This window comes from Empidonax traillii, unplaced genomic scaffold (genome assembly GCF_003031625.1).
Source record: "Empidonax traillii isolate 1590-97213 ecotype Southwest subspecies unplaced genomic scaffold, ASM303162v1 scaffold649:size547179, whole genome shotgun sequence".
NCBI lineage: Eukaryota > Metazoa > Chordata > Aves > Passeriformes > Tyrannidae > Empidonax > Empidonax traillii.
In genome coordinates, this window is record NW_020955842.1 from 220,190 (window position 1) to 247,778 (window position 27,589).

Here is a 27,589-nt window from a genome sequence, read left to right on the forward strand (position 1 = left end):
AGCCATTCAGTTTAAATCCATTACAGTCACTTAAAGTGTCTAGTCACTGTATATCCTTCCCCTATAAGAGGACTTAAGATTTTCCTGTCTTTCAAACAGTCCATTTAACAGGACTGATTATCCACACAGCTTAACTGTTATTTCACTTCCTGAATTTATTTTGTACTGTCCCAAATGGCACTCTCCAAATCAATTTTCTGTCAAGAAGCCTTGTGCTAGGTAGGATGGATATTAGTCAGTCCTTACCATTGACCTCTGAACTGGGGAACGATCCTGGCCTGCTTTTACTTACGAGTATAGACATAACCAGAGAAGCTACAATCAACATATTTTTTAAAGACTTATTCAAACTGCTTATATGCTATATATTTATTTATATAAATAATCATTTCCTTAATGTGTGTAGAAATTGTTGTTTACTAATCTTGCATCTCTTACCAGAAGATCTATGACATCATTTCAAAAGTGTTTAATGGAGAAGGGAATGTAAATTGTTTGTGGGTGGAATACAACAGGGAGATGGTGTTGTCCGTAACAGCTTGTGTAGGAAGATGCAAAGGCACACGTGGGAAGTAAATCAATCTTTCAGTGCAGAGATAGCATTGAGATGGAATGGGACTGTAAGCGTGTAACCTGATAATGACCAAGGAAACCAAAACGGCAATTCCCTGATGGAAAAGCAGGGTCCTGCTTGCCCTCTCGTAAGAAAGACTTTGCAAAACCCGTTGCTGTATCCAGTGCTGTTCTGTGCATGTTACCTTCCAGCCAGCTGCCCTCAGATACAGGCACTGAACTGATAGCATTTGCTGTGTAGCAGAAAGGGACTGGTAAGAGACCTGAGCACTATCACTTCCACAATTTTATGCATGAGAAAATGATGTAGAGAAGTTGAATATAATTGTCCCAATACACTTACCTTTGTACTTTTTCATTGCTATTTGAGATTTAAAACAAACAAAAAACCCTTAAACCTAGTTGCATTGCTGCTTAAAAAAAATTATCAGTGTATGTTGTTCATCAGAAAAATCCGCTTTCAACTTTAAATGCATGACCTAATTCAAGAACATTATTCATGTTGTGCTACAAGGGAATTTAAATTTAGATTTCCACTGAGTCTCAATCTGCATTAAAATTCTGCTTGTTTGGTTTTGTTTTTTTTCAATGTTCTTTGTGACTATAAAGAAAGTACACAGACTTTCTTTCTGTGATGTTTTTGTAGAGTGATGACAGAGAGACAGATACAGCATCAGAAAGCAGTTATTCCTTTGGCAGAATCAAGAAGAGTCCCAGCTCTCTAACCAATCTTAGCAGCTCTTCTGGCATGGCCTCCTTATCCTCTGTATGTAAACCAAACCCTTGTTTAAATGGCACTTTGCTTTTACTAATCTCTTAAATATTATTTAATCTTTCTTCTCATTCCTATTGTCTTTCTTTCCTTGGCATCTCTGTCTCTTTCTTTCTGTCTCTGTTATATGAATATAAAGTAGTTCCTTGCATGAAATTTCCTGAAGCAAATAAAATAAAATAAAATAGATTTAGTTTTTTTTTCTAGTAACTTATTGGAGCCTGTTCAGGACTCTGAACAAAGAGATGGATTTTAGCCTAAGTGCTTACTTACATTTGTAGCTGAAAATGTGGAACATTTTGTAGAACAAAATTTTGTAGAATTTATGTAGAACAAACATTTAGGAAAAGAGAAAGGGGGAAGAAATAAGTGAAAGCAGAAGACATTATTGGAATGTTGGGTGTGTAACTGAATCAGTGAATTAGCTAACCAAAAGTCTTGGCTTATGTGGACTTTCAGTAAGAAAAAGTAGAATTTTTGGGAATGATGTTGACATTAAAAAAAAAAAATATACATCTTTCTCTTTCTCCATATGTAGTGTTTAATTTTCAGTGTTTTATTTAGCTACATATTTAGGTGCATAATTCAGCCATATAGACTTTATCCACTAGGTTTTTTGTTGGTATTTTCAGAAGTCCTAAATTCTTCAGCTCTGCTTTCTGCAAGAAAGATCAGCTGAAGAGATTTAGAAGCAGTATTTCACGGATCTGATAACAGGCAATCTCTAGATACACAGCATCCTACAATTTAATTTCTTCTATCTCAATTCAGTAACCATATTCAGTTTTTTTGTAGAAAACTTGGCCTAACACCTTTGATTTCAAAATATCTCTCTTTTGTTAATCTTCTGGCTGAGGAGCTTGTAAAATAGTGTCCATTACATCTTGTTGTTACACCCAAAGAGACACAGTTGATTTCTTTACTATCTGAATTCTGAGCATAATTTCTACCCTAATCTTGAAGTATCTGGTGAAATGCAATGCCTGGAAAACTTTTCTCCTCTTTTATGATGCAGGTGAGCGGAAGTCTAATGAGCATCTACAGTGCAGACTTCGGCAATGTTGACGTGAAGGGTAACATTCAGTTTGCTATTGATTATGTAGAACAGCTGAATGAGCTCCATGTTTTTATTTGCCAGTGTAAAGACTTGGCAGTAGCAGATGTTAAGCGACAGCGCTCAGACCCGTAAGTACAAAGAATATATTTACTTTCTAATGGAAGTTTTTCTTTTAATGTGAAAATGAAAACTGATGGGGTTTTCCAATCTCTCTTACCTGTTAGAGTAAACAACCCAATACACAGATGAAGAAACTATATGTGCTTTATGGTTTTTTTTTCATTCTGATTGAATATAGAATTACCATTATAAAATGGTATATATATATTAATATGGGAAATTCAAAATTTTAAGCATATTAAATTATCTTTTAAAATTCTACTTTTCAGATGGTCGGATTAAAGCCTATAAATATGATATCTGGGCCTGCTATACTTATATATTCTGTATTTTTGTGTTGAGGAGACATTTCAAAAGATTTTCCCTTGGAGAAGGATATTATAAGGAAGTAGTGATTTTACAAATCACCACTGCTGTTTTATTTCTTAAATGTAACAAGCTGAACAACATAATGGCTACTTAAGTAGATGTCTTTCACTTTATAAGCAAATACTTATGTATTTGGAAGAGGAAGTTGGAGAGGATGAATTTTTTCTCTTCTAACAAGCTTGTCTAAATTTTAGGTATGTAAAGACCTACCTGCTTCCGGAGAAATACAAGCTGGGCAAACGGAAGACTTCTGTCAAAAAGAAAACATTTAATCCAGTCTATAATGAAATCCTGCGGGTATTTATCAAACTACTACTAGAAATTAAATACTGCATGTGTGATGTATGAGGAACCTCGACATTTAGGCACAGGTCTAGATGCACTCAAAAGACATATTAGCATGAGAGGGATTGCTCTGTAGAGATGACTGTCCTTCCATTGATGAGTTAACTCTACAGTGAACTCTGGATAGATCACTGAGAACACTGTCTGTTTTATACTTCTTGCAAACAAATACAAGCCAAGTATGGTCTTAAGATGCTTGAAATAAAGAGGAAAGAGCTGGGGTTTATAGTTTGTTTTCTGAAATGAAGAAATGACCAGTTATGGATGTGTAAACTCAGACACATTTTTTCGAACCTTATCACTTTCAGACACAACATTGATTAAAAATTCATCTTGTTTTAACTTTTTGTCCTCGTTTCTTCCTCTGGGCAGTATAAAATTGAGAAGGATCTCCTAAGGGACCAAAGTCTTAACATCTCTGTCTGGCACAATGATACCTTTGGGAGGAATAGCTTCCTTGGTGAAGTGGAGTTGGATTTAGGAACTTGGGACTGGAATGATCGATCCAATAAGCAGATCAACTGGTTTCCCCTCAAGCCAAGGGTAGGTTGGTTGTTTTGTTTTTTCTGCTGTGCAAATCCAAGTCACTATTTAACTTGGTCTTATGTGGTCTGTGGGGTTTGTATTGATTATAATCATAAATATGTATATACTAGTAAACGGCACACACAGTTCTGAGGTTTCTTTTAGTCTAGCTAACTACTAGAGCAGGAAAAACTTTCTCATAGTCTAAGGAGTAGGAATTTCAAGGTATTTCTCATTAATGTCATGTTGCTGCAACAGAAACCTGAAGGCACTTGTTCACTGAATATGAAGTAAACCTTCTGAGAATATGGAGCAAGTGCAGCAGCATTTTAATATCAGGTGTAATGATGATTCCATCTCTATATGCCTCGTTTGGTAATGGGTTTCAGCCAAAATCTAAACTTTTGGCTAAGCCACTGCCAGAAGTTTTAGTTTCTATTGTTGTTTTTCTCTTTTCTCCCCCCCCCCCCCCCCGAATTTACTTCATTAATTCATTCCAAAATTAACTCAAGCTCAAGTTTTGTAATTTGCAGAACAAAGCAGGGATAACAGGGTAGTCTTTTGCACTAATTTATTTTGACTAATTTTTAAGCTGCTCTGAGTAGGTAAATGTAACCAAACATTAACAGGTGCCACGTCCCATCTATAGATGGTCCATGACTGTCTGTGAAGCAACATATTCTTGTGCCTTTCTGCAAGATAACTCTTGTTGAGGCTGATTTTTAAATGGATTAAATGAGACAAACATTCCTATAGAAATGAGTTTAGAGAAATGCACTTTCTGTTGCACAAAGAGTAAGTTTCCTGCTTGAAAGAATATATTTTCTAGTTTTAAATAAGCATACAACAGTGGGAAAACGTGCCCTCAAAGCCTGTTTGCCTCTTCTGAGTCTAGTTTTCTGCTTTAGTAGAAGAGCTATGTGTCTATGTAGTCACACTGTCAAGTGATTAAAAGTGCCCCAAATTCTCTCATGTCCTGTAAACTGAGGGAAGACTAATTGATAAGGAAACAAGAGAAAGAACTTGCCTCATGTAGAAGTCAAGCTTGTTTCCAGTGGAAAAATTTGCATGGTAAACTCTGCATGAACTGCAAAGTTTGAGACTTGTAGGTATACAGAGGGTTTATTTATTTTTGTTTTTATTTTTATTTTTTATTTCAGACTTCAACAATGACTCTTAATCTAGAAAACAGAGGGGAGATGAAACTAGCCCTCCAGTATATCCCACATCCCATTGGAGGTAAGCATTGCTGTTTTGCTTGGGTTTGTGAGGCCTTTGAGGTTTTGGGTTTTTTTTTTTCTAGTTAAAAAACCTGTTTAATGTTTTTCAATCACTTTAGACATATTTTTTTTTTTAACATGAAAGTAGATTTTCTTTCTTATTCCTAGAGGATTAAGTCACCCTGGTTGTGAATTCAGTTAAGGATCGCAAAGATCACTTTGGGATCTTTTGCTGTTTTTAATGTTACTATGGAATAAATTAGCTCATTATTAGAACCTAAGATTTGTAGTGCAATGTATGTGTAATAAAATTGTGTTTGCTCAATAATCTTAGAGATTACAAATCATCAGGAAGGGCTGTGATGTGCTAAATAAACAATGACAACACACTGAATCGAGGCAATACTAGATGTAGGAAATAGCAGTAAGTATTTAGAATGCAAAAATCGATAGCAGTATGATCTGTTTGATTTAATCTTGTCTGACAACTGACAATGGACAGATCTGAGAGTGAAGCCAGGCCAGGTCTTTAATCCAGACAGTCAGTCAATAAGAATCAAATATATTTAGAGCACAAAGGAACTTCTTTGAAAGCATGAGCAGCAATAAATGCTAATATCACGTAGCATGAAGACAAGCTGATCTCTAGGAGTCTTGGAAAGAGAAGACCAGTAGTTTTTGTTTGCTGTTGTAATAAAAGAAAAGTTATTGTAGGAACGCAGACATGATGTGATCTTGCACTACTTTGATGGGATGAAGACTTCAGCTTCCAGAGTACAGAGAGTAATGTTGAATTAAGATGTGAGATAAGTCTAGGCTGAATATCACCTCTACAAATGGGTAGGAACTGCTGCATCATAGAAATTACCTTTAAAAGTGATCTGCTTAAACAGAGGTTTTGTTTTATTTTTACAGGAAAGAAGACTCTATCTACTGGCGAGGTCCACATCTGGGTGAAGGAATGCCATAACCTTCCTCTTCTGAGAGGCAACAGGCTCAACTCTTTTATTAAGTGGTAAGAATTGTTGAAGTGATCAAACATGGTGGCCTAATAATGCTACAGTTGTGTTTTCTAATTGTATCTTAATTTTTCTACATTCATATTAAAAAATCCCCACAGAATTGTTTTCTGATTCTCCTTTATTGTCATGCAAATTCTCCTGCAGGGCTTGCAACTTCAAGGTGTTAAGTACATACCACCAAGTAAAAGTTACTCAGAGAACTTCCTGTGTAATCACTACACTTTGGTTTTGTCTGTTACTTGGTGGAGGGACAGGTCAAACTCTGCCTGCTTTTGTTCGCATTTAAACAAAGCGTGTTTGTGCAAGACTATGGTTTAGCTTAGCAAAGTGGGGGAGGAGACAGAAGTGAGAAGCATACCTGTATTTCTTCCCCCTTCCTTTTCATATACAGACTGAAAATGTAAAGAGACAAGAATAACAAGATGGTTGGGAAAATCCCTGGCAGCAACAAAAGGTTTTGGTGTCAGTATAATACAACAAATAAACTCACTTGTACCTCTTCCCCATCCTTGACTTGCCCTTCTATCCTCTGAAGCACAAGGGTGGATAAATGGTGTCAGTATTGTTTGTAAGGAACTGAGAATATGACCCTTGTCTTCATCTCCAAAAAGCATCTGATCTTTTTCAATCATGTTCTAACATGCCAAGCACAATGTTAATCAGTAGCTTTTGCCTTTTCAGTATGCTTATGCAGGCTATGGTGTATAAGTGCAAACTAACCGTGTTTTTTCTTTCTGAAGTACCATTCTTCCAGACACAAGCAGAAAAAGTCGCCAGAAAACACGGACAGTTGCAAAAACTGCAAACCCAGTATTCAACCACACCATGGTGTACGATGGCTTTAGACCAGAAGATTTGAAAGAAGCCTGTGTAGAACTCACAGTCTGGGACCATAACAAACTAGCAAACCACTTTCTGGGAGGTCTCCGGATAGGCCTTGGAACAGGTACTGGACAATTACCACAGTAATACTTAATTTATGAAATAGTCTTTCCTGTTTGTTTGTTTGTTTGTTTTTCCTTATTTCCTTTCAATTTCTTCCTGCTTTGAGAAGATCACGGAATAACCTTTCAGTTATCTATTTAATGAAGAGCTCCATTCAGTAACTTACCTATTCTTCAGCTCAGATCCTGAAATGTAAATAATAGTGTTAGGAGGGTTAGCACAACAGACAACTAAGGAGAAATATTAGAAATAAAACTTTATCTGGGCATACATTGTATCTGATACTGTTCCGTGCTATTCCTGCACCCAAAATTGTGATAACATCTTACAAACCTCTGCATGCAAAAACAAGGTGTGTGGTGTAAAGACAGCATGGCGTAGAAATAAAAGGATAGATGAGGAATGCATTATAAGATTTGAAGATATTGAATAGGAAAAATTATAAATGCAAATAAGTTTTTAGCATAAGGGCAATATAAGACATGCAGGTATAATAACAGGAAAAACAGTTCTTCCATTTGTCCCTTTCATTCTGCTCTCTGGTCTGAAGGGAAGATCATTTGGGAGTCTTCTCGAGAAATACAATGTAAAAATTACTTTTCATAATTTAACTTCTTACATGGTTCACCAGAATAACCTAAATTACAAATTTGAATAGTAAACCTCAATTCGAATTTTAGAATATCCAAGGTTGCATTTCAGTACAAAAATCAGTATCCTGTTTTATTATTTGATCTTCCCAGATGTATGGGAAATTAACATCTTTCTCCTTGGGATTGTGACAAAAAGACTAAGGATAACAAGGAAAAAGTCTGGAGAGAGACAACAAAGTCTCTGTGTGAAACTGTCATTAATTGTATTTGACAGAATTGTTCAAGAGCAAAAACATAGAACTGGATCTCCAAAGCACTAGGTCAGCTACCTGAGCAGGTGTAATCATTTTAGAGCAGGCAAATTTGATTGTCTGCTCTCAACTCTGCAGCATATTAAGTAATGTTTCTCTTAAAACTGACATTTTTCTAGGCAAAAGCTATGGAACTACAGTAGATTGGATGGATTCTACTTCAGATGAAACTGCCCTTTGGGAGAAGATGATGAACTCCCCAAACACCTGGATAGAAGATACACTACCTCTCAGGATGCTTATAGTTGCAAAATTGACAAAATAAGGTGGCTTTTTAATTGCTAGTGTCAAAAGAAACCTTGGGAATGAAATTGAAGGTGTGGGGGGTGAAACTTGGAAGAGGAACACAGTAGCAGTTTTGACAGTTTTTGCTTTGTTGCCGTTCTGGTTTTGTGCTGTCATGTCACTTCATATTTCAAATTAAACATTTGCCTACAGAACATTATGTAAATTTGTAGTTGTACATTTCAAGGATATCTAAGTTGCTTCTCCGATGAAAGAAGCATGACATGAAGTGGTACTGTTGATGTCCTACTCTACAATGTGCAGAGGACTAAGTTCCAATGTACTGTAAAAAAAATCAGGGTTATAAAAAGTTCGCTTTATATATATGTGTTAATCATCTTGCTGGTCTGCAATAGTTACTCTGAAATACTGAAGACATAAAGGTGATTTTTTTTTTTATTCCAGTGCTACTCGTAAGGATCTAAATGTTCCAATTTTAGTGATGACAAGTATGTTGGTATTTATTCTTTAAAGTTTGTACCTGTATCTATCAGCTTGATTTTTAGCAAGAAGTAACTTACCTGTGCTTCAGCGCCACCATTAGGGGACTGCTGGGACTATGGTGGTCTTGGTTCCAAATAGTTTTGCAGCATAGGAAATAAGACTGGAATTTGTAACTTGTAGAAATGCATGCTACTAATAAATAATAAATGCATAAAGTACTAAATGTTTTAATTTTTAAAATAAAAAGCAGCCTGTTCAGACTAAATAGGAATTCAGTATTTATTAAACCCCCGTGGTTTATATTAACCATTCAGCAGGCAATATAACAAAATGCACACAGAAAACATTTTTGAAAATAAATGCACATTTATTTGTTCCAACTGTGCATGTCTAAAAGCTAGTGACATCTTGCAACTTCAGTTAGAGGGGAGAAGGGAGCTCTTCACAGTTCCAACTCAATTGCTTGATTTAATTTTAGAAATCTAAATGCTACTTGCAATTTATTATACACTATGAATGGGAAAAAGGGAAGGTGCTATTTCACCTGCTGGGGAACCCACTTTCATGAACCAGGCAGCCTGTGGGGTTCACAAATGCCAAAAGTAGTTGTAAGTCTTTGATATCTTATTGCTTCAGGTGTTTTCTATGAGATTGGTAGCTGCCACAGCTTCCACTCTGCCAGACAAATACACTTCTTATGTGACTAGGGAACATGTGCATATGACACTTCAGAACAATGAATTTGTCCTGAAATGGTAACAGCAGCTGGTTTGATTCTAGATCCTTAAAGAGACACTTCTGAAAGGGTGGTGATTCTAGAAAAGAGGCACCTAAGTTATTTGTATTCACTGCCTGTATGAATTAATTTTACACTTGAAACCATATGTTGCTTTGAACATGACCTACAGTTTCACAGGATTAAAAGCCGAGACTGAGGAGTTCTCCAAGCTTGTGGAAGTTCTCTTTCCTTTTCCAAATCTGTGCGTTTTTGAGAGTGTCAGCAATGTTTGTTTGCCAAGAAACACTGCCAGCTCTTTCAGCCACCCTGGTGGGGCTGGCCCAGCTCCAACGAGCCCATATGAGGTCACGAGCTCCAGGGTGACTGGATTCAGCGTCTCACCTCCATGGAGACAGAACCTCTCAGCAGGAGAGATAATAAACAGACAGGAGAAAGAAAATACCTGGTAAGAAAATAGTTTTCTCTTCTTAAACCCTGCTCTTCATTGTATTTCCACTGGATGGCCTAAACCTCTCAGTCCTTCTCCCTCTTCTCCATTGTTCTGAAATATTTTGGCAGGATCCAAGGTAGCAATAGCGGTGGGAGAGTGGAGGCATGGTGGAGACAGAGCTGTTGTCTGTACTGATGGTCACTACTATACAGCTCTAAAACTCTACCTGCTTGTCAAGCGTTAATCCATTTTTGCTGTACATTATTTTTCATCCTTGCTTTAAGCTGGTGCCTTCTCATGTCCTATCTTTACCTCCAGTCAAAGCCCAGGAATTCACAAAACCTGATTATCAGCATGCTGTTTCATGTGCTCTGTAGTTTCAGGCCTGCATCTAAATGAAAAACTTGTAGATGAGTTTTAGGCTAATTTTTCAAATGTCTGGGTAGCATGCTGTGTGATTTGACACCAATAATCATTTGGGTGCCTATATAATACAAATATTTCCCTTATTTAGAAGAATCAGACTTTTAAAATTATATGTCTTAAATAATTCAGTAAATCAATGTCAAAACTCAAATGAGGAACTGCTTCTCCAGTCACAAAGTCTTTGTATCACAGAGCATTCAGTAATTAGCATTGTATAGATCTCTTATTTTATTCATAAATCTTTAAACATGGGATAAGACTATTCAGTTATTTTTAATGAGAAATATACTATTAAAATCTTATAAATTAATTAGAAGTCTCATGTAACCCTCCCTTTATTCGCAGTTATAATACAGAGTCTGTAGGAGAAAATAAAGGTCCTGTCCACCCACATCAGCTTCTCCAGACTTCCAGAGAAGCTCCACCAGCTTATCACACTGGTGTTGGCCACACAACCACTGGGTAATGTTTAATCATGCTGAGTGTCACTAAGAGAAGCAGCCACTATAATGTTTTTTCTTGTCTTTGTGTGAGACAGGGGCTCCATGGCTCAAGTTGAGAGAGGGGCAGGGGTGGCCAACTCCACAGGTGATCCAGAGACAGGCAAAGATATGGAAGATCTGACAAAAGGCCTGGAGGAACTCTGTGATATCTCTAAGGAGAGGAGGGAGAAGGCACTGCTGCTTTCACACCTAGAAGAGCAGCATCATCTTATCTCTATGCTGACAAAGAAAGCAGATGACACACACAAACGCTGCAGGGCCCTGGAGCAGCTCAACATGGAGCTGGAGAAACTAAGGACAGAGGATGCTCTGAAAATTAAAAACCAGACTCTGCGAATTCAGCATTTGGAGGGGCGCTTCATGGATCTGGCCAACAACCATGAGAAGATGATCCAGTTCAAGAATGAGCACAGGAAACGGCACATGCAGCTGTGGGAGGAGAACAAGCGCCTGCGGCAGAAGAAGGAAGCGCTCTTCAGCCAGGCTGTGAGGGAGAAGGAAGCTGAAGTGCTCCAGCTAGCTGCCCAAGCCAGGAAGCTCTCACAGCAGTTGTACTCCCTGCAGGAGAAACATGCTTACGAGAGTTGCAGAGCCCAGGAGAGAGAAAAGGAGCTGCTAGAAGCTCAGAGCCACCAAGCAGGTGCCTACACCCAGGAAGTGGATTCACTGAAAAAGCAGCTGCAACTCCTACAGGAGAGGCACCAACAAGCTGTTGCAAGGGCAGAGCAGGCAGAAAGTCAGCAGAGGGCTCAGAGCACTGAACTGCAGGCTGAGCTGGAGAGGGCACACAAGGAGAAAGAGCAGCTATTGAACCTGGCCATGGAGAGGGGCAAAGCTCTGCAAGATAAGGAACGGGAGATTCAGCACCTGGGGGAGAAGCTGGAGACTGCAGAAGAAGCCATGCAGAGAGCACAAAGGTGCTCTGAGAAAGAGGCAGCAGCAGTGGACAAAGATCTGAAGGTCCAAGAGCTCCAAGGACAGCTGGAAAGCAGCAAGCAGGCATACAACGAGCTCTGTCTGCAGTTCGATGCTTACAGAAAGCACAGTATGGATTTGCTAACTAAAGAAAGAGCACTGAATGTCAAACTCCGTCACTTTGTTGCATAACTGCATCGTTTTCCTCTCTTCTCCTCTTGGCAGGTGCCTCTACGGTAACACACCACTGCATTGGGGCTATTTTCTGGATTCTTTGTAACATCCTCATCAGTTTAAACCCCCCTACAAGGACTATTTTTTGTCATTGCACTTTTAGCTAGGTAAATCTCTACACTGTTAAATCTGAATGGGGATTCATTAGGGTGGAAAACATAAAATAGGAATTGATCCGTTTGGTCTTAATCTCTGCTTTTTTTTTTTTTCCCCCATTGTTTTGTTAGGGTTTTTTTTGTTTGTTTGTTTGTGTTTGTTTTTTTTTTTAATTAACAATTAATAGCACTTTATTTTTTGAGTTGGCCAAAAGCTCAAACCCTTAGCCTTTTGTCTTTGATTCTTCCTTGAAGTTCAGCAGAGGCTGGGCATGTAAGAGGCAACACTGAGGCTCCAAGAAAGAAATCCCACCTTGCAATGATGAACAGTCATAATTCAGGAACTTATCAGGTTAAATACAAGAACAGGTAGTACACAACAACTGGTGCCCAAACGAATTACCTTGTATAGTTTTCTAGTAGTTGTACAGGTTTCTGCACTTTTTTTTAACCTTATTTAATGCCATACCATTATTTATATGCCCATTCAGCTCAAAATAAATTGTCAAGTCTTTTGGGTGATTTCAATAATCTCTGAAACAGGTTGAGGTTCTAGATGTTCTGCCAGTTTCAATGCTGGCATCTAGCATGTAAATGCCAACTGACCCAGGCTACACACTAGACTCATGGTCTGAGGAAGTAACACAGCAAGACTAGAGCTGGCTGCTCTGTTTGAAACAGTTGATAGGCAGGGAAGAGTGCCTGTATCCCTCTGGTCACTGCAAGAGAGTTTGAGACCAGATGCCTAAATACTCTAAATCTGGGCAGGGGACACCCCCTCGCTGTGTGAAAGAACAGTCCCACAGGTCTCTATGCATGGTGGTGGGAAAGCCCCCAAAACCTGCATTCCCCGGGGACATGCTCCTTCCCTTCCCTTTGCGATGTCTATGATCGAGAGACCTTCCTCCCTACTCCCTCACCCATCACCCCCCCACACCTCATACACCCTAAACCCCATCTCCTACACACTTCTCATCCCCCCCAACTACACGCTCCTCCCCTCACACCCACCCCCTACTCTCACACACCTTGTTGTCTCCAAAAATTGGATTTATTGTATGCAACAAGCCAATAATTATTCGAGAGATGTTATTTATTTCAGACTTGCAGAACTCTGGGTGCTTGGTGGTGTTCCACAAATCAAGCACAACAACTGTCAAAACTTTTAAGTATTTATACATTTTAGCAAAGAAAGGCATTAGTGTTCATTGACTACAAGTTACATAGGTCTCTTATTAATTAGTATTCTATCTCCACTGGTTAATGATTCTCTGGTTTCTCAAGCCATTTAGTCCATATACTCCGTTCTTCTCCTCTTCTGTGTCAGTGTGCTGTGAGTCAGTGGTCGTGATCACCTCCTGCTGGAAGGTGATCTTCTGGTACTCCTTTTCCCCAAGTAGAGCTGATTTCAGCACAGTTGCTGAGTTGGGTTTATTAGTTTCTTTCTTATCTCGGGAGTTCTGCCAGATGTCCTTGTGCCCTGCAAATTCTGCGTTCTTTGTGTCCACTAGCAGTGGTACATCCTTCTCCCCAGGCTCTGGTAACCTCCGCCTAGGTCTGAGATCCTTGAAGCACGTCAAGCCCTAAACCCTAACGAGGCAATCTACCGACAAGTAATTTGTCTTTCCAACACCTGGACATCAGTCAGAGACGGCTTGCTAGCTGCCTATCCGTTTCACGGATTAAATCTCCCTTCCCGTTGATTAGGCTTGAATGTGTACAAAGACCAAACGTCTAAGGCCATCCTTCCTTAGGAAAATGTTTTCGTTTTCCCCAGTGTGAGATGCCCTCCGCCCCCACTCCCACACCGTTCCCCCCCCCCCCCCCCCCCCCCCCCCCCCCCCCCCCCCCCCCCCCCCCCCCCCCCGCCTTCGCCATTCCACCTTCCCGGCCGCCGTTTTCCCGCGCGCGGGCGCAGTCGCGCGGCGCCCCCTCCCGCCCCTCGCGTCGCTTCCCGGCAGGCCGCGCGCCGGGAGCGCCGGGCCGCAGCCTCGCGCCGCTTCCTGCCCTCGGGCATCGTCCCGTCCCGCCGGGCCCCCGCCATGCGCCACAGCCTCACGCAGCTGCTGGCGGCCTCGGCCGGCGGGACCGGCCCCTCGGGCGCCGCGTGGCCGCTGTCCGGCGCGGGGCAGGCCCCGAGAGGGCGGGATGTCGGCGGGGAGGGCGACCCGGGCCCCGCGCGGCCCAAGCCCCCGGGCGCCTCGGAGCCGCGGCGGCAGGAGAAAGAGGCCGAGGCGCCCAGCAGCCCGGTGGAGGTGTGGGAGCAAGAGGACTGGTTCCCGGGGCTGGAGCTGGGAGACCTGCTGGAGGCGGCCCGGCCGGACTGGGACCTGGAGGCGGAGCTGAGCGGCTGTTTCTGTGAGGAGCCGGAGCCGCTGCCCCCGCCGGGCCAGGGCCCCCGTCCGGCCGTGTCCGGGCGGCGGAGCGGCGGGGCCGGCAGCCGGCTGAAGGCGGCGGCGGCGGCGCGGCTGAACCGGCTGAAGAAGAAGCAGTACGTGCTGGGGCTGGAGAGCCGCCTGCAGGGCCTGGCTGCCGAGAACCGGCAGCTGCGGGACCGCAACCGCGGCCTGAGCCGCCGCCTGCGAGAGCTGGAGCGGGAGAGCAGCTACCTGCGGGCCGTGCTGGCGAACCAGAGCGCGCTGGGGCAGCTGCTGAGCCGCCTGGCCGGGACCCGCGCCGGCGGGCTGCAGCTCAGCACCAGCCTCTTCAGGGACACGGGCAGCCCCCGCCGCCAGCACCAGCACCTCCAGCCCGCCGGCGAGAGCAGCGACCACGACTATGCCCTGCCCAGCTCCCGGCCCCGCGGCCTGGAGGAGGCGGCCGTGGGGACTGAGGCGGAGGAGGAGTGGGCGGCCCCCGGCGGGATCTGCCTGCACGTGGACCGGGATCAGGTGTCGGTGGAGTTCTGCTCCATCTGCGCTCGGCGGGCAGCGGCCTCCTTCAAAATGTAGGGTCAAGTACCTGCTGCAAGTACTCGTGGGGTTCTCACCCCTAAGGGCCTCGCGTCGCGGCGGAGGAAACAGGCGATGGTGCGGAGGAAAAGAATCAATACAGTGGTGATGGGGTGGTATTGGGGGAGATGCAGAGAAGGGGGACCTGGCACTTAAGTGGCCGGGGTAACAGAAAAAAAAAAAAAATCCTCTCGAACGGCACGTTGGGAGCCAGACGGTGGCCTTGGTTCAAGGTGCTGTGAATCTGGCGTGTGGACGGTAGTGGTGTGAGCCTGTTTGGCGTTAGGAGTCGCGCAGAGCTGCGTGCAGCAGTGCGACAGTGGTCGTGCAGACTGACACGCGTGGTGCACACGCGGAGGTGCCGCCAGAGCCCGGTCGCAGCACTTGGGTGAAAAGATCATGCCGACCCGATGCATGAAGGTGTGCTCGGCTCCGCTTCGCAGTAAAGATAACGCTGACTACCCGGTCTTGAGTCAGATAATGTCTAGCCTGCTTTCCTGAGGAGCCGAAAATGCTTGCTTAGAAAAAACCAAACCAAAAACTCCATCGTCACTGGACAGACTTAAGAAAATAGTAATGATCGGCAAAAGAAAGCATGCATATAAAATTGTACTGCATCTCAGTTATACATTACTATTAAAACTTCTCTGACAGTTTCTCTTTTAGGTGCTTGCCCTGCCAGGCTCCGTTGTGTAGGGGTTAAAGAACAGTCGTTTTCCACCTCGCAACCTGGTAAGGATCAATATATTCCCATAATGCGGTATCAGACAGCTTGCTTTGCTTATCCCAGTCTCTTGTAAGGACTGGTTCAGGAAATAATTTCTCTGGTCCTTGGCCTACTCTGCCGAAATGTTTCTAGCTCTGGATGGTAATTAATAATGAAGGCTACAATCACATCACTCTCATTAGCTGTTTTCCCCTTTTCCTTTTTGAAACCGATACATTCGCTACATAGCCAACACACAGCTACATTTTGAATTAAAAGAATGTTCATGCCATTTGAAATAGAAATTTTCTATTAAACCGAGTATCTGATGAGCTGAAAAGGGAAAATATGCTAATAAAGAGGATGTGCTTTTATAGCTTTAATCACAGGGGACTATCCCTAAAGTGTAAGTAAATTGCTTTTTAATTAAATTAAAAAAAAAAATTGTGACCTGTTAGTTTAAAATACTGTCCAGTGTTAGGGATGCACGGTACCTTTTAAAAGTCCTTCTCTATCTTGCTCCAATTCATGATGCAGGGTTATGTCTGATTAAGCAGAACCTGAACACTGGTTAAATCTGTACAGTAGAATCCTCATGTAGAGGAGTCAATCTTTTGCATGGACCTCTAATGAGAATTGGGTTTGAAGAATGCAGTGCATCGAAGTAACTCGTTACTTTAGGTTCCCATAAGTAAATCTCGGTGCCCATGCACACTGAAATTCCTGTGTTACTTCAGAGTAGCTTTAAAGTCTAAAAAATATTGCGTGTATATGCATGTGCTTAATTTTACTGTAGAGTTCTTAATTTAGCCTCCTACAGTATCCAGAAATCTATAACCTGATACAATTAAGCACAGTTTGGACATGAGCAAATATGTATCTTGAGGCTAATGATTTGAAAAATGCTCCACGATTAACTGAGATAGGAGGAAGAATAGTTTGACGAACAAATAGTGTGTGTTTTCTTGTACTAGTCAGTGTTTCTCCCTGTCACAAAAGATGAGTGGGTTCTTTTTTCAGTTGTATTATAATGTTTAGGTTGTTTAAATGTATGTCAGTTGGGGGAAGAAGGATTATGGAAATGATAATATGTAAAGTGAGGTTTCACAAAGAATACTTTCCAAATCAGTTTCATTTATCAACTTGTTAAGAAAAAATCTATTTAGTGTTTCTGAAATACTGTTTCCTAAAGCCTTAAATTTTGTGTTTAAGGCTAAGTAGGTGAAAGTGTTCTCTCCCAGTCATTTGCTTCATTGGTGCTAGACCCTATCACGTGTTCATCAGTATAAAAGGAGTTTGATTTTCTTTGTGAAACATCACTCTGTGATAAAGTATATGTGTATTTAGCATCCTTGTTTTTCTTTATGCTAAAGTGGATTCAGCTGTGTTGGGGCAGAAGAGACGGGACCAGCTGCTGGCCACATTTCCTGCTTTATTTTAAAAGGTAGTATAAGAAATGAGAATAAAGAGGTAACAGGGCTTTTGCTGTCTTTGGTTAAAAAGAAAAAAGTTGAATGCTGGGATCATTTACTGTCATTCAAGATTTTTTTTTTAAAGATAATATCCTGTCAACCAGGTTTTGCTCTACTGTATGCAGAGTTCCATCTGTTCAGGGTATATTGCCAGCACAAAAGAGACTTAGCGGGATATGTGTTACCTTACACCTCTGTGGTGGATCAGCAGGGCTGTTCAAAGTTTCAGTCTTAAATTGGGTAACTGCTGTAACTGATGGGTCATACTCGTGCCACAGGAGTCAGAGTTAACCACCAGGACCTGCACTGACTGATATGCAAAATGGAAATAATGTAGATTCAGCCTAGGCTCAACCTGCCTAGCTCAGTCTTCACTGAACATGCTTTATTTTGCAGTTTATTGACAAAAAGAAAAACATAAATGTAGTATGGGATGTTACAGTGGCATTTTCACGGTTACTTCAGTGTAGAAGTGTTTTTTAAGTTAAATATGCATTCTTTCTTGTCGCATCACTGCTAAATGGCAGGGTCAGGGACTCAGTTCTTCTGGTCTCTGTGTGAACCTGCACGTCGCTCTGTCGTGACACGACCTGTGAGCTGTGTCTGAGAGCAGCTGATTTTCTGACATGCAAAATTATGTATTGTGGTACAAGAACAAGGTTAAGTCCCAAGAAAGTCAGTGGCTGCAGGCATTTCTAGTGCCTACTGAATCATATTTAAACCAAATAGTGGGGAGGAAGCTATTTGAAACTCTTGACTGTACTATCTGTATGGTGTATTATTAATGTAGCTTTTTGAAGTGAAAGCCTTGAAATGACACAATACTTGAAAATATATTGTAAATGTTTCCTTGTAATTATGTGCCATCCAGATAAGAATATAATATCATAATAAAATCAGACTTGTTGATCTTTCAGTTTATGGGCTCAAATGTTTTTGCATCTTTTTCTTCTCATTAATGTCTTGGTTCATTAAACAAAGTGGGAAAACAAAGGAAAATGCTGTTTCTGCTCTCTTTGTGGGTCATCCACTGAAAACAAGATAAAATGCATCAGGGTATGCAGCAGAAATGTTCTGGCTCATCTGTATTTAAAGATAATTTTGTGCTAAGGACAAAGATGTTATTCCTTGAACTGCAGATAGAGTTGTACTTCTGAGAATCAGCACTTCTTGTGTTCTATAGTTGTTATTCTTTCTTGATTTTTTTTAAATATGAGTATGTTTGATCAATATACCATGGAGGAGGAAAATACTTACATAAACCCTTCCGTGGTCTGTTGGCATCTTCCTGCTTTCTGTCCTTTTTTTAGGCTCTGAAGTTTGATGACTGGTTAATAATATGCTGTTGAATCACAATCTCATCAAATTGGTATTTCCACACTAAACACTGGAGTGAGTGTTTAAAACAAAAAGTTTGACAGTGCTGAAAGGACAGAACATTTTCAGAGCTCCAGAGTGAGCCATGCACTGTACTTTTTGATTTCTGTTCATCTTAAATGCTTTATTTGGAGGACAGTTTTAAAATAGTGCTTTCCACATGTAGGCATTCTAGTGAAAGTGGTCTGCAGCTTGATGAAAAGAAACATCTCACAAAAAATAGTGTAAAAATTCAAAAGCATACTGGCATGCTCTGCCTTTTTGGCCTGTAGTTGTAGAAAGTACCCTGTTCAGCATTGGAATATGTGTTTGTTAAACTTTCATACCACAGAACCAAGTGGTGCCAGTGTTCAGCTGCATAGCTGTGCTACCTATTTCTGCACCCCAGTCAATGAAAGAAGCATTTAAAGGGAAATAATTTAATGCTCAGTTCTCCTTTAGTCCTTTACAGTTTGGTTCTGGTGCTGTGACTCTTAGTACTGTTCTAAATTAACTTCTCTCTCTTTCCTCTGAAGAGCTTTGCAGCATCTGGGAGGAAAAAACAAATCGGTGCTTCTGCAATCTGTAGATGCCTGGAGAGATGGTACCAGAGGAAATGTAGGAAACTCAGTTCCAACACTTGGCATCTCTTCGTACTTCCAGATTATCAGATTTCTCATGCCATTTGTCAAAAGTGTAATCAGTTTTCCCTGTGAAACCGGTCTTTTGTACATTTACTGATTTTTAAAATCCCATGTTTCCTAGAGCTTTTTAAGAGGTTTTCTGCTGGAATCAGCAATATTCTGGTTATAGGGCCGTATTTACTGCTAGACTGCAAAAATGTCTGAAAGATATGTTAGGTATGGGAGCTGTTCAAATGGACTCTGTTTAAAGAACACCCTGCACCAAAATTCCATATTGCCAGCTGCCGATTCTACAGATTTTATGCCTAATTGAAGTGGGATATGTAGATGTGGGGAGATAATTTCTGTGGAGAAATGATTCTATGCTCATTAGCAAGAGCAGGACTAGGGTGTGTATCAGGAAGATGGGCGTATCATTTGCAGGGGGCTGTGGAATAGATTGTAAAGTTGATATCCAGCATCAGAAACAGATGCAATAATCGCTGATCCTGTCATAGCCATTCTTAAAGATACTACTGCAAAATAACACCTTTATTTTATGTTTTTATTATCGCAGGTAAGTGGTTCTGTTGGTTAAAGTCTGATGGCTTCTGGAGATATGACAATTCACTGTCATGTAAAATAATTGCTCCGTGAGAATCTCCGAAGTCAGGGTGGTTAAGGTAAGGCCAAGCTCTCTGTTTCAATGCAGACCAGTATGGGAACCCCACACGACACAGCAATACTTATAATCAAGGCAAACTGAACTATCTCTGTGTAACAGCAGGTAGTCTGTATTTGCTACTTCCCTGTACAAATCAGGCTGCTACTCCTGGTTTTAGAGAAATAGAGTGTGTGATTTTCCTGCTGTAATGACAGATTTTTAAGGAAAAGGTAGATAAACACGATGAAACTCCTTAATACATTTTTCATCAGTGTTACAGCATAAATTTTAACCCAATTCAATTAGTCTCAGTGCTGAATTTTTAATTCTAATTAATAAATATTTCCACACGCATCTCAGGGGATACTAGAATTTTACTGAAGTGTACGTGAATTGGCCAGTAACTGTACAGCTTTTTCAATTACAGAATTATTTAGGTTGGAAAAAATGGGAGTCCAACCTCTGACCAATCACCAACTTTTCATTTAGACCATGGCACTAAGTGCCACATCCAGTCATTTCCTGAACACCTCCAGAGATGGTACCTCCCACTTCCTCCCTGGGCCATCCATTCCAACGCTTAACAACCCCTTCTGTGAAGAAATTCCTCCTGGCACTTTATATTGCTCTAGAACATACAGTCACCAATGTGAAGACATGCCTGACTCATAAATGCATTACCTTAGACCACTGATCTTAGAACTAGAGGTAAGTGAGATATCACAGTAACAGCACCAGCCCTCGGAGGCCTCTTGACACACTTCCATCCTTCAGGAAAAGTAATTTCAAGGCAAAACAAGGACAAAGTGCGCTCTGACTAGACTGTTTTTTGGTTGCTTGATACATATGCTGGGAAGCCTGACACGAGTATCACTCGTGTTGCTCTGTGACAGCATTCTCTTCAGTGTACAGCGTGACCCTCATAACAGCCTAAAGGAGGTAATCTTGTGACAGAAATTTTGTGCTAATGGAAAGGAGAAAAGGGAGAAGAATACTCAGATTTTGAGGAGTATCTAGAAAACTCTTGCCTTGACCCTCCCTCCCTTTTTTAGAAAAAAAACCAAACAACTCTGTTGTTTGCATTATGAAAAAAAAGCCTCCTTTTTCAAAAATACTCATTTTAAGAGCTTCTAAAAGATGTAGCATCACCTTGGAGCCAAACACTAAGCAGGCAGTATAAATGCTTTTTTTCCCCCTATTTCCAAACAAACACACCTGTCTATAATGCTGTTATTCAGGTGTATACTCTAAGCTGGGCATAACAAAAAACTTGAGCTGCATTAAAGTTCAAAACTTGAAAAATGTCAGTACAGAGTCTTTGTTTTTCTATTAAAAAAAGACAGAAAGCAACAACTTCCTTTCCTTGTTTATTATGGTTACTTATCCAAGGCAATTGAAAAGTTACTGTAGCTCTTCAGGATCCCTGCTAAGGTGCATCTGCTGTAGTATTTTGACATATATTCCGTGTTGTTTAGTGGCAAGATATAATCCAGTCAGAGCCTGTACCAGTACACCCAGACTCATCTTTCTAAAGACAGGCCGAGCGACTGTGAGCCAGTAGCGTACTGCGTTTTCTTTCCCTGGCAAGGGAGATGACATGTACCTGAACAACACAAACAATGATAGAAACTTAATTCTTTTTCCCATGCCAATGTCAAGATTTAACATTATAAATATTTAGGTAGATAGTCATTCTCTCCTTCCTCTCCTAAGTTAAATTCACTTGGTGATACTGAGCTCTCTGGATAAATGTTGTAAAAGATCCTGACCCTGTACCGAGTCTTGCCAAGCCTTGCTGTGCTCTGAATTACAAAGAACGACACCTGCCAGGGAGTTTGGCTGCCAGGCACTTCCCAGAGTCACTGAGGTCTCTCAGCTCTCCAGCCATCTTCAGTGCTTGGCAAGATGGCAGCCACCACTGCCCACACCCAGGCACATCCTGGGTGGCTCGTAGGGTTCCAGTCAAATACAAGTGCTTCACAGTGGATCGGTTTGCAGATTTTGTTTCGTTTTAAAGCCTTGGTGTAGCTCTTACAAACTTCACCTTGTAATTAGATGACCTTAATATAAATCTCCTCCCCATGTGCTACATGCCTACAAGACAGGTGTGCACAGACTAAAATTCCACAGAATTTACTCTGAGAACTGAAGATTTAACCAATAAATACACTTGATTCATTGCAGGTTAATAAGACATACCTGGCTGCAAGGCTTCCGTTCAGGGGGAGAGCCAGGAAAACAGGATAGAGAGCACCCACAACAGCCCCTACTAATCCTCCTCTGACCACGGCACAGACCTCACAGTTCAGCTGACCTGCATGGCAAACAATATTTCAGTCAATATCCACACATGCTCCACCACATCGATTTATAAGCTGTGTGCAAGAATGTGGAAAGAGGCCCTTGACAGAAACTTGCCCTTGTACAGGCACGCAAGAAATTATGAAAGGAGGACACTTCCTTTTGCAAAAAAAAATCACTCCTATTCCAACCCACGAAGAATTTATCACTCCAAAGCTGACCTTCAAATAAAATTGTACAGATGGGGGAAAATGAACTGCTTTGTTGCAGTCGCTTTTACATGACTGAGTGAAAAATCTAAAAACAAGTTGTGTAGCAGAATTATTCTTATAAATCTTATATAAACACGTATCTCCTTTCCCACTCCACCTAAAGAACTCACTGCTGCCCAATGCATTGTTTTTCAAACCCTGCTTTACAAACAGAGGCTTTTCAAGATCACAACATTTCAAGAGCACTGCTCTACAGGGAAGAAAAACTCCTCTAGTGTTACGTTGTGGACTGAAAGCAAAGCCTTTTTGAAAACAAGGAATAAAAAGGTTTTTACCTGAAAATAAAGGGCCACGCACAAAAACTTCATAAACCGCTGTTGTTGAAAGAAATGGAATAACAGCCATTGGCACAGCGGACACCAAGGAAGCCCCTCTGATATTTAGGATGTTCCTGAAGAAATTATTTGCTGCTAAGCCACATAAGCTTGAATTTGCTGCCAGGAAGTATGATCCATGATTACAAAGGTTCCTGCGAAAGGAAGAAAGTCATTTTAGCAATTGAGAACTGTAAAACAGTTTACTCAGTGTTAACAATTCTTTTCTGAATATCCTACAACAAGGGGTAAGAGAGGTAAATCTCTCACAAGTGCAGAATATAGAGGAACTACTTTCAAAAGCAACCACTACAGCAACCTTTGTTACATGCCCAAGTTTACACACACTTTAAGAGTGGAAAGGCTGAGAGGACTTTTCTACAATTTTTTTTAGTTTATTACAGCTAATGGAAGCTTCATTAAATTTGCTCTTCTAATCAATGTGTTTCTAAGGAGGATGTTTTCTGAAAAGAAATTATGAAATATGTATATAGAATCACAGGTAGCTCCTGTAATCAGCCATGTTTTTAGCCTGCATACTGAAAAGTACAGGTTTAGTTTTAACATAAGAGCTTACAGAACAGATCAGGTGGGACAACTAAGACTTTGTAATAATGATCTCAGCAGCTGCTGGCGATCATTTGTAGTGAACCTGTATGCTGAAGGGCTGTAAGCTTTCCTTGTGTGCAAGAAACATGTGGATTTAAGGTCCTACCTTGGTAGTTAAAGGCTACAGAAGTCCAATGTACTGGTTTACAGAACTGGAGCTTCTATTTCTCCCTTGATAACAGAGGGACTGGATTCTGTTATCTACAGTATTTTTAACATATGGTTTAGAGCAACTACTCGTGTTGCAATCTGTAACAGGGTGAAGGCAGAATAGAACAAAGCGGTCAGAGAGAGTCAGCAGCATTTAATATCGTAACAAACAGTTCCCGTTTGAGTACATCACATCCCAGCAGGTAACACAAGAGAGGGAACAGGCAAGCCTGCCAATTTTACAGGCCTGATCAAATTTTATGTAACTTCATTTGACTGACAGAAGGAAGTTGTGCATTATCTTTAGCATTATACCTGGCACAATCTGGTTAGCGGAAACAACCCTTTGCCTTAGGTTTCCACAAATCTAAAACTCACAGAATGGCAATTATTGCCAGACAAAGCAATTATCTGGAAGGCACTCTGATTCTGAGGCTGTACCAATATTATTATGTTGAAAGTGTTTATTTTTTTACTTGTATTTATCGCTAAAGCTCCAAAGAAAGTAAAATGCTTAACCGATCACAAAAATTATGCTAGGCCAAATGTCATATTTACTTGTAGTTATAAGAAGTGACAATCTATAAGCCATTTGGCAATTAAAATACATAATTTAAAAAAAAAAAATCAGTCTACTTAAAATTCTTCTACATTTTAATGCTTAGAGTAACATTAAGCACCGAAAAAAATCATACAGGAAATACTTCAGAGATGTGCAGAACTTAAAACATTAAAAATACCTGACATTAAAGATACCAGCAATTTCTCATTTTGAATAGGAAAATACCTTAATTCTCAGTATATATCAGATTTTGAAAGACAAAAATAAGCTACTAACGTTTCAATTCTGATGCTATATATAGAGAGAGCAAAAGAACTTCACTGGTCAGATCTCTTCTCCTGCCCTTATTTAGGAGCTATTGTTTTTTTTGTGGTTTGTTTTAAAAAGAAATTTGCTTTTCAAATCCCCATTTTCTTAGAATGATGTGGACATCATTCTAAGAATGTCCACAGAGTACTTGCTGCAAACCAGCCATTTCGTTCTCTTGGGACGTTTATACAATCATAGGCAGTGAAATGCAGGTGGGCACATCCATAAATGTGGAGGACAGAGATTAAAATTCTAGCAGCATATTGAAGTATCCAAACCAGACCAAATTAATGTACTCAGGACCAGCAGAAACTGCTTAGGCTTAGTGAAGTACAGAACTGCTACACTGCACAGAAAGAAAGAAAGAGAGGATGGAAGCATTGGGGTTTTGTTTGTTTGCTTTAAATACAAGCTCCCTAGTGTTAAAAACAAGTGCTTTGGTGAACAGGAACTCTCTCAGTCTGACTGTGGCACGTTTTCTCTTCCCTTCCTTCCATTAGTGATCTCCCCTCTGGATATACAACCCTAAAGTCCTGCCAGGACTGGCAGCTACTTCTTTCCAAGGCCCAGAAATCCTTAAGTACCACAGTTTCTATCCAGACATTATCACATCACCACTGAGGTATCTGCCTCCCCTGCTCTCCTGGGCAAGAAGGAGTGTTGCAAGTTGTATGTGAGGGCAGCAGATCCTATGCAGTTGCACTCTTTTCTTTCTCACCTGCGTGGGGAGGCCCTGTGTTACTACCAGCACTTTGTTTAGCCAGCAATTCAGTCCTATTAAAAAATATATAAATAAAATAAGCTTTGAATTACTCTTATTTACACAGAATTTATCCAAGCTGATACAAGCATGCAAATGGCTCCTACAGAACCAGCTCAGGTCCAGTAATGTTTTGCAGTAAAATGCAGTATCACAAAACGGTCATTTGTGAGGCCCAGAAATAATTTAGCTGGCTTTGTGCTGCACAGAACCCTGCTGGTGAGCCTGCAGGACTCCAGCTGACTCCTCCACCACCACCTGGATACCTCAGTCTTGCCTTCCTGAAATGGGAAGCAGTGCAGAATGAAATGCAGAAACCAGCAGGTTGACACTCACTAAGTTCTGGCCCCAGGCCAGCCCTACTGGACAAAAGATAACTCCAGCAGAATCACATTTCAGTTTCCTAGAAAATGTATTAGCATCAGCACAGGACTGTGTGAATGCTCAGAGCCAGTCAGGGCTGATCAGTCATCTCAGAACCCTAAGCACTTGGGAACACATACCAGAAACCAGCTGGACAGGACCAGAGCTAACCACATTGGAAGAACATAAAACAAGTTCTCTCTTCTGGGCACTAACAAGTATTAGTTGAAAAAATACAATTAAGTATTTTTTTTAACTGCAAAGAAAATTTGTAATACGAGAGTAAGGAAAAAGAAAAGCCTCCAAAGACTTGAAATGTTTGATGCACTTATCTTCATTTATTTTACCAGCACTTACTGATCTGCTTTAGGAAGCTCATTTAACATCTTTTGTATGATTTCCATCCGCTTGAGTCTTTCCGAAATTAGACTTTGCTGTGGAGAATCTAGTTCAAGAAACTCTCTTCCTGTCATCTTGAAGTCCTGGATCATAAGGAAAAAACAAACAAATGTAACCAAAGTTACACAGCCCCACTCTGAATCAAATAAACATTTAGACTCTTTGCCACCATGAATCACAAATGTATGTCCTATTTTGCATGGCAGTACTCCAGGTTTAAATTGACTTAACTGTCAAACAGACCTGTAAGGGAAAAAAAAAAACAACCATAATTTGCAAAGGTTTAAAGAAATGATAGATACCTACTCTGCTTTTATATTCCACACATAAGTACTTTTTTTATTGGTACTCCTAGCCAGAGACTTATATACCATGTCAGTTGTATTGGGTTTGTGTGGCAAGGTTTTGGTAGCCAGGGGGGCTGCGGGGGTGTCTTCTGAGATGTCAGAAGTTTCCCCCAGAGTTGTTCCAGTCAGCTCCAAGATGGACCTGCCACTGGCCAAGTCTAAACCTAACCTCAACAAGTGGCAGTGTTTGTGGGATAACATAGCTAAGAAAGGGTAAAAACTACTGCACATGAGCAGCTGGAAAAGAGGAGTGAGACAACGTGAGAGAAACACTCCTGCAGGCACCCAAGGTCAGTGGAGCAGGAGAGGTAGAGCTGTTCCAGGTGCTGGAGCAGAGAGCCCATGGTGCAGACAAAAGTTGAGGAAGCTGTGCTCCTGCAGCCCATGGAGGTCCATGGTGAGCAGTGATCTGCCTGCAGCCCCTGGAGGATCCCATGCCAGAGCCTGAAGGAGGCTGTGACTTTGTGGGTAGGCCGCACTGGAGCAGGCTCTTGGCAGGACCTGTGGCCCCATGGAGAAAGGAGCCCACTCTGGAACAGGTTTCATGGCAGAACATGTGAGCCTGTGGGGGACCCACACTGGAGCAGGCTGTTCCTGAAGGACTGCACCCTGTGGAAGGGTCCCACAATGGAGCATTTCATAGAGAACTGCAGCCTGTGGGAACGACTCAAGTTGGAGAAGTTTGTGGAGAACCATCTCCTGTCAGTCTCCTGTGGGAGAGACTCCACATTGGAGAAAAGAAAGTGATGAACTGACTACAGCAACCCCCATTCCCCACCTCCCTACACTGCTCAGAGGGAGGAGATAGAGAAAATCAGGAGTGAAGGGAAGGTGTTTTAAAGATCTGGCTTTATTTCTCATTACCCTACTCTGATTGATAATATATTAAATTTTCCCAATGTTTAGTCTATTTTGACCATAATGGTAATTGGTGAGTGATCTCCCTGTCCTTATCTGAACCCATGAGCTTTTATTCATACCTTCTCCTTGTCCCGTTGAGGAGGGGGAGCAACATAGCATCTTGGTGGCTACGTGGCAACCAGCTAAGGTCAACCCACGCCAAAAACTCTCGATTAAACCTGGTGTTTAGTGATTCAAATGCTTGTTTTCTAGACATTTAACCCCAGAGGAAATTCTCTCAGACTCACTTTGCCAGCCATAGTTACCTTAAGTTACTCTTACAACGTGAGGGCTGAGTTGCAAGCCCTATCTGTAGGACTGCGCCTGTTTCGGTTGGCGCTTGGCAGGATGCAGGAACGGAGAAAGCAGGACAGGCGGGCAGGATCTCACTGGGATCACTCCAGGCCGTCTCAGGAGGGTCCCAAACCTGTGCCCTGGGTAATGCACAGACACAGCGTCACGGAGCTGTAACCATCCACCGCCCCCTGACCCTCGCACACGTCTTGCACACACATCTATCTCTCCCCGATCTTCGCACGCCGCTGGAGACCCCCAACCCCCGGCTCAGGACAGAGCCCCTACCCCCAACCTTCAAAGCCCAACCTTAC

The 27,589-nt window shown here is 41.5% G+C and overlaps 5 protein-coding genes across 21 annotated transcripts in view; 4 read left to right on the forward strand and 1 right to left on the reverse strand.

The window, feature by feature from the left end:
* The window catches only part of SYTL2 (synaptotagmin like 2), a 41,164-nt gene extending 32,371 nt beyond the window's left edge, over nucleotides 1-8,793 (forward strand). For all 10 annotated transcript variants that reach the window (XM_027899178.1, XM_027899179.1, XM_027899183.1 and 7 more), the window contains 8 exons: nucleotides 1,220-1,339; nucleotides 2,361-2,530; nucleotides 3,086-3,188; nucleotides 3,609-3,779; nucleotides 4,922-5,000; nucleotides 5,897-5,996; nucleotides 6,744-6,949; nucleotides 7,972-8,793. In XM_027899178.1, the coding sequence (XP_027754979.1) occupies nucleotides 1,220-1,339; nucleotides 2,361-2,530; nucleotides 3,086-3,188; nucleotides 3,609-3,779; nucleotides 4,922-5,000; nucleotides 5,897-5,996; nucleotides 6,744-6,949; nucleotides 7,972-8,117 (1,095 nt within the window). In that variant the 3' untranslated portion in view covers nucleotides 8,118-8,793. The remainder of the gene's footprint in view (nucleotides 1-1,219; nucleotides 1,340-2,360; nucleotides 2,531-3,085; nucleotides 3,189-3,608; nucleotides 3,780-4,921; nucleotides 5,001-5,896; nucleotides 5,997-6,743; nucleotides 6,950-7,971) is intronic.
* Nucleotides 8,794-8,897: 104 nt separating this feature from the next.
* CCDC89 (coiled-coil domain containing 89) lies at nucleotides 8,898-11,956 on the forward strand. 2 transcript variants are annotated; one of them, XM_027899190.1, is made up of 3 exons: nucleotides 9,673-9,765; nucleotides 9,879-9,989; nucleotides 10,711-11,956. In XM_027899190.1, exon 3 carries the CDS (start codon nucleotides 10,722-10,724, stop codon nucleotides 11,784-11,786), a length of 1,065 nt encoding a protein of 354 aa, XP_027754991.1. In that variant the 5' UTR covers nucleotides 9,673-9,765; nucleotides 9,879-9,989; nucleotides 10,711-10,721; the 3' UTR covers nucleotides 11,787-11,956. The 2 variants fall into 2 exon arrangements, with proteins under 2 accessions (XP_027754990.1, XP_027754991.1); XM_027899189.1 differs by lacking the exon at nucleotides 9,879-9,989 and having other exon boundaries at nucleotides 8,898-9,765; nucleotides 10,715-11,956.
* A 1,919-nt stretch (nucleotides 11,957-13,875) lies between these two features.
* CREBZF (CREB/ATF bZIP transcription factor) lies at nucleotides 13,876-21,974 on the forward strand. Of its 6 annotated transcripts, XR_003572937.1 has the most exons (5): nucleotides 13,876-14,870; nucleotides 15,529-15,606; nucleotides 16,954-17,024; nucleotides 19,609-19,714; nucleotides 21,880-21,960. XR_003572937.1 is itself a non-coding variant. In XM_027899196.1 (3 exons), the coding sequence occupies exons 1-2, from the start codon at nucleotides 13,966-13,968 to the stop codon at nucleotides 15,575-15,577; spliced, it is 954 nt and encodes a 317-aa protein (XP_027754997.1). In that variant the 5' UTR covers nucleotides 13,879-13,965; the 3' UTR covers nucleotides 15,578-15,606; nucleotides 16,954-17,968. The 6 variants fall into 6 exon arrangements, 1 of the variants encoding a protein (XP_027754997.1); XR_003572936.1 differs by lacking the exon at nucleotides 19,609-19,714 and having other exon boundaries at nucleotides 21,880-21,974; XR_003572938.1 differs by lacking the exons at nucleotides 19,609-19,714; nucleotides 21,880-21,960 and adding an exon at nucleotides 18,945-19,124.
* TMEM126A (transmembrane protein 126A) lies at nucleotides 21,054-27,343 on the reverse strand. Of its 2 annotated transcripts, none has more exons than XM_027899197.1 (5): nucleotides 27,248-27,343; nucleotides 25,693-25,817; nucleotides 22,544-22,737; nucleotides 21,895-22,009; nucleotides 21,054-21,298 (listed from the first exon to the last, which is right to left on the reverse strand). In XM_027899197.1, the coding sequence occupies exons 2-5, from the start codon at nucleotides 25,806-25,808 to the stop codon at nucleotides 21,097-21,099; spliced, it is 627 nt and encodes a 208-aa protein (XP_027754998.1). In that variant the 5' UTR covers nucleotides 25,809-25,817; nucleotides 27,248-27,343; the 3' UTR covers nucleotides 21,054-21,096. The 2 variants fall into 2 exon arrangements, with proteins under 2 accessions (XP_027754998.1, XP_027754999.1); XM_027899198.1 differs by lacking the exon at nucleotides 27,248-27,343 and adding an exon at nucleotides 24,820-24,930 and having other exon boundaries at nucleotides 25,693-25,790.
* LOC114065354 (disks large 1 tumor suppressor protein-like) overlaps nucleotides 27,320-27,589 on the forward strand; it is a 166,721-nt gene continuing 166,451 nt past the window's right edge. Inside the window, exon 1 of the mRNA XM_027899201.1 lies at nucleotides 27,320-27,419. The gene's annotated coding sequence lies outside the window, so the exon portion shown is untranslated. The remainder of the gene's footprint in view (nucleotides 27,420-27,589) is intronic.